This window comes from Bison bison, unplaced genomic scaffold (assembly GCF_000754665.1).
Source record: "Bison bison bison isolate TAMUID 2011002044 unplaced genomic scaffold, Bison_UMD1.0 scf7180017864282, whole genome shotgun sequence".
NCBI lineage: Eukaryota > Metazoa > Chordata > Mammalia > Artiodactyla > Bovidae > Bison > Bison bison.
Window position 1 is genome coordinate 816811 of NW_011494854.1, and position 5896 is coordinate 822706.

A 5896-nucleotide genomic window follows, 5' to 3' on the forward strand; every position below is an offset into this window, starting at 1 on the left:
TCGTGTGATTCATGGGGTCGCAAAGAGTCGGACATGACTGAGTGACTGAACTGAACTGAACCACATAGATGACATCAATATTCCAAGGGAACCCCAATTCGCATGCTCCAAGCTGAAATCACCAAGTCACTAAATGCCCTGATATACATAAAATAATAAGATCTTTATTCCTAAAGACTGCACTCTCATATCACAACTTCTGATTTAAAATAATTTCAGATAGTACTTTATTAAGCACAAAAATTATTTTAGACACTGACCTGTGTGTTTCAGCTTCTTTCTCTTTCCCCATTTGTGTAAGACGCTTTTTTGCTTTGATAAATTTTCTAATCTTTTCATCTTCTTCCTCTTGCTGCTGCTGTTCTACAGCTTTGATGATATGTTTATCATTCAAATGTTCCTGGGTGTAGGGGGGAAATTGTGTTATCACAAAGCAAAGTCTCAACATATAGATATCTAATAGGAATCTGTCAAATGGTCAGCTTCTAATATAATTATTTCTCTCAGAAATTTATCTCAAGGAGATAATCATAGCTGGGCATTAAATTTCATGTACCATGTAATTCATCTCAGAGTTATTTATAATATTGAAAAACTGAAAACAACTTCTAAATATTCAATGATGGAGAAACAGTTAAATTATGCTCTCAAGGACATTGAAAGATATAAATAACAATCAGTAAGTAGGAGGAAAAAGCAGAATATAAAGCATTACCATAGTGTATTTTAGTTTTTCATGCACATATAAGTTTATATTGAATATATACCTGGAAGAAATGCATCAAATGTTAACAGTAGTTGGCTCTAGGGTATGAGATTATAGATGACTTTTACATCTTCTTAATTTTCTGTATTTCTTTTCAAATATCTCTTTTTTACAACTATGTAATTTAAAACAATACTATTAATATAATTAAAAATACAGTAAATATATTGTAATCTCATTCAATGTTTGAATAGTTAATATAGTCATATGCTATACAAATTTAAAATATTTTAAAAACACATAGTGTAAAATTTTTCCTACCACACTACTATCTTCCTATGCCTAATTCCACCCACCAGGCTCAATTACTCTGAAACTAATTTCTTGTCTAGGCTTTCTTTTTACACATATACAAAAAATTATACAGATGTATATTCTAATAAAAAATTTTAAACTAGGTCATTTTTTAAACAAAAATTTTAAATCTGTTCATATCAGAATATATTCTACTACCTGACCTCAGTTAGCCATCACAATAATAGGTGCCTTTAAACACAACAGCCAGGATATACAGATAGATGAGTGCTTCTGTTACCAAAAGTAGAAGTGAATTCAAGGTAAAAGTTACTAGGTGCAATTATTTATTATTACAACATATTTATAACTCAAGGTTACTATGTACCTACTATGCTTAAGTACTCTTCTATTTTATGGGATATTACTTTTAAAAGCCTGTAGTCTAGTTAGGAGATAGATTAGTTGACATGAAAAGGTAGTGAAAATATCAAACTCTTAAAAGTGATTTTTTCGAATTATTTCTTAAAAGCTTTATTTTACTGTTTTTTCTAAGTTATTGTAATGTTCATAAGGATTTTTATAATAAGCAAAGAGTAGAATTAACACAAAGTTAATTCTGATTTTTTAAAAGTTGAAAGCCTCAGCTCAAGGTCACATAGCTAGTAAGTAGCCAAGTTAGCATTCAAAACAGGTCTGTCCTATTCCAAAGTGACTTGGAGAGATAGAAATATTATATTCATGAACCAAGAATAAGACTTCATGCAAAAGGAATAATGATATTACTAGTATTCTATAATACTTAGAAATTAAAACTTTCATCACTAAAATTAAAAATTCAGTAGAAGATTTAGAAGACAAAGTTGAGGATAACTCTCAAAGTAAAAAAGACAAAACAAAAATGGCAGGAATAATTAACTGCCTACCAAAGAGTCTTTCTTCCCTTCTGCATAAGTAGCAGAACTCAGATTTTGTTCAGAGTGGCAATATTCTCAGCTAGAAGACTATATTTCCAAGCTTTCTTTTCAGCGAGGTGTCACTAAATTACAACCAATGGGATTTAATGGAAATGGTTAAGTGGGAGTTCTGAAAAAGTTCCTTAAAAGGAGAAAAGATAGAACACTCTTTTCTGTCCTTCATCCTTTCTTCTTCTTGCTGCCTGGAGTCTGGTCAGGAGGGTGGGAGCTCCAGCAGCTATTCAAGGCCATGAGGCAATCCTGAGAACAGAAGCCACCTCTGTTCTGAGTACAGGAAGACAAAAAAAGAAAAGCTGTCTCATTCCTTGTTGATTCTGGAGGAATCATATCAGCCTTGGAATGATTAGCTCTGCTCTTCAAATAAAGGTTTAATTTTTAAGGTACTGTTGCAATTTATTTTGTAAGTTTTTACATTTTTCGAGTTTTCTGTTATATGCTTGTACCCTAACTAATAATATGAGAAACTATTTTTTTAAAAATTAGAGCATCACTTCAGAAAGTCCAGAGGGGTTCTAGAACAGAGAAAACAAAATAGAAAGGGACAAAATTATAGAAGAAATAAAAACTTGACACATTTATGGGTTAAAGCATCAACTGAGTGCTTAGCAAAATGAAAAAGACCTACACAAGGTATGTCCCTGTGAAATCTTAGACTCTGAGAGCTTCCAGAGAAACAGAGAGAAGGAAAGAAAAAGCCAAACACAGGAGCTTACACACATAAGATGAAGATCATAAATGGAATAAAACTTCTCAATAGCAACACTGAAAGCTAGGTGATTAAGAAACTGTAAATACACAACTCTGAATTCTGAACCCGGAATCCTACATCCAAACTATAAAGCAAGCATTACCTTAGAGGATAAGCTTTCCAGATGAGAAGTCAAAAATCTCACCTCTGTAGCCTTTCTTCAGAAGCTACTCAAGGATGTATTTCAGCAAGATGAAGGAATAAACCAAGAAAGAGGAAGGCTTAAGATTGAGGAAATAGGAGCTGTGTGACCCAGGAAACGGCACAGGGAAGGCCCAGAAGGCAGCTGAGCAGCAGGCCCAGAGAGCGAACAGTCCAGAAGGCAGAGGACAGGGGACTCTGGACGTGGGAGCACCAAAAAACCAATAACATAGATAATTTAATATTACTTAGCTGAACACTTGAAAACTAGTATCATCCATTTGACAGAACATGGAACATATGGAAAAAATTGAGGTATACAACTTTAAAGCAAATGAAAACAATGACAATTATTTTAATCACAAACATATTCACGGAAGCAAAAAATACAGTCATAGTATATTAACTCTTTGATGAACAATATTCATTTAATCATCATAATGATTAAAATTATACCCTGATTATTTAGGGAGGAGAATGAGAAGAGGGTAGTATTGGAAAAGAGCTAAATCCTCTTTGGGGCAGAGAGACAGAAAACATTTAAAACTGATAAAATACATATCTTGAAAGCTTCATATATTTTTAAAAATATGTAGATTATTTAGAATATAATTTTCCAAGAAGCAGAAGAAGTGGAGCAAGGACTGCTACTCTAAGCGTTTTGTGATGTTTGATGTTTTAAATCTGGATGTATGTAACTTCGTGAAAGTCAGACACAACAACAATGAATATGTTACTTAAGAATAAAAAAATAACTTTATAAAGAAAAGGATGTTAAAAATTACAAAATAAATTATAAAAACCATAAAACAATTATTACCATTTATTGAGCACAAATTAATAGTGCAGCAGATACTGAATATATATCACCCCGTTCGTTGCTTGTAACAGCTCTCATTTTAAGGATAAGAAAATTCATTTGACAAAAAGTCTCATTCTCTTAATTCTTGTTCATGAGTAAAAGCACATACATGTGAAACAACAGCAAATATAGTTCCCCTCAAAGTATACCTAGAAATCCAACTTAATAGTAAACTTGTTTTCTACTCCACTATTGTTTATAAAAAATATACTGAAAATTAGGCATTGGACTTTGTACATTTCTTGAAGAGATACATTTCTGAGTATTATCTACTTACAAAAAATAGTCTCCTGCTTTCATTGATCTCTTCTTTTTTCTTTCCTTGTTTTTTTTTCATTTCTATTTCATATAATGAGTTCTGTCGCTTTATTTCCTCAGCATCCTTTTCTTCCTCTTTTCTCCTTCTTTCTTCTTCCTCTTCATGTTCTTTTATTCTGAAGAAAAAAAAAAAAAAAGAGTGAAGCAGAAAAATAGAATATAAAGAAATAGAAATGAATTAGATTCTTACTGGGATGATTTGAAGCTGTAAAGGAAAACTTCAGGATTTCTTTGGGGACAAGAACAGATAGGTAAAGAGCAGTGATAAAAACCAAATCCAAACTTGGTTATCCCAGGATTGCCAATTATTTTTCTTTCTTCAAATATGTTTCATTACTCACCAAAATTAAGTCTTTCACCAGATTCAAATGTTTCTTTCCTTTAGAAAGAACCGGTTAACTGAACAATAGACAGTATGCTGAAATGGTGACACTGTTTTACAGAAGAGTCCCTAATCCCGTCTGCTTTTCGATTTCAGCACTACAAGACACTATCTAAGCTATGGACCTGGCCCCTCAGAAAATGGGGTTTGACAGAAGAAAGGTGACGATTTCCTTACCCTGCTGGCCATTTTGCTTGTTATCTTCCCCCTGGCTAACACCAACTATTGATGCCTCTGACTGGTGAGTCATCCAGCGCAGGTTCTCTCACAGGGCTTGCGTGTGAGTTCCTCAGAGACGCCTGAGCAGCCTCCTCACTGCAGAGCTCCGATCTGGATTTAGCACCAGCTCTGTTCAACCCACACCCTCAGGCCCACTACCATCACCACCAGGAGCATGCACCATCAGTGGCTTATCACAGGTTCTGACTGCCCACGTTTGGTAGTCGATCCTCAGAATACTGGCAAGACCACTCCAGCCTGAGCTGCCTGTGTCTATGCATCCACGCATCCCGCCCAGCCAATCAACACATGTTCCTGCCCTCACGAAGCTTACATTTGGGACTTCCCTGATGTAATCAACCTCATCTTACTTTTTAAGTGTCTTTACAATAATTTTTTTAAAGGTGTCGATCAAAAATCTTCTTTGGGGAGATTTTGGCATCACAGAGTCCCTTATTTGCCCTGTCCTCACTTACTCCTTGGAAGGAAAGTTATGACCAACCTAGAGAGCATATTCAAAAGCAGAGACATTACTTTGCCAACAAAGGTCCATTTGGTCAAGGCTATGGTTTTTCCAGTGGTCATGTATGGATGTGAGAGTTGGACTGTGAAGAAAGCTGAGCACCGAAGAATTGATGCTTTTGAACTGTGGTGTTGGAGAAGACTCTTGAGAGTCCCTTGGACTGCAAGGAGATCCAACCAGTCCATTCCAAAGGAGATCAGACCTGGGTGTTCTTTGGAAGGAATGATGCTGAAGCTGAAACTCCAGTTCTTTGGCCACCTCATGCAAAGAGTTGACTCATTGGAAAAGACTGATGCTGGGAGGGATTGGGGGCAGGAGGAGAAGGGGACGACAGAGGATGAGATGGCTGGATGGCATCACTGACTCGATGGACATGAGTTTGAGTGAACTCCGGGAGATGGTGATGGACAGGGAGGCCTGGCGTGCTGTGAGTCATGGGGTCGCAAAGAGTTGGACATGACTGAGCGACTGAACTGAACTGAACATCATGCCCACTGTGAGTCACAGGCAGATTCTCATACTGATCAAAGACAAACAATAAAATAGGCCATATTTTCCAAATACTGATGACAAAAATCTGCAATATGTCTAATAAATTAATATCTAATATATATAAATACACTCATCATCACCTTTTAATCAATTAATCAATGATTAACATATACTTCCACATTCCAGGTAGCTCAGTGGCAAAGAATCTGCCTGCTAATGCAGGAGACATATGTT

At 35.5% G+C, this 5896-nt stretch overlaps 1 protein-coding gene across 1 annotated transcript in view; it reads right to left on the reverse strand.

Annotated features, from left to right (window-relative positions):
• Positions 1-5896, reverse strand: part of CCDC173 (coiled-coil domain containing 173) — a 29546-nt gene that overhangs the window by 15256 nt on the left and 8394 nt on the right. The window contains exons 5-6 of the mRNA XM_010849395.1: positions 4006-4162; positions 261-400 (exon numbers count right to left, since the gene is read on the reverse strand). Coding sequence (XP_010847697.1) covers positions 261-400; positions 4006-4162 — 297 coding nt within the window. The remainder of the gene's footprint in view (positions 1-260; positions 401-4005; positions 4163-5896) is intronic.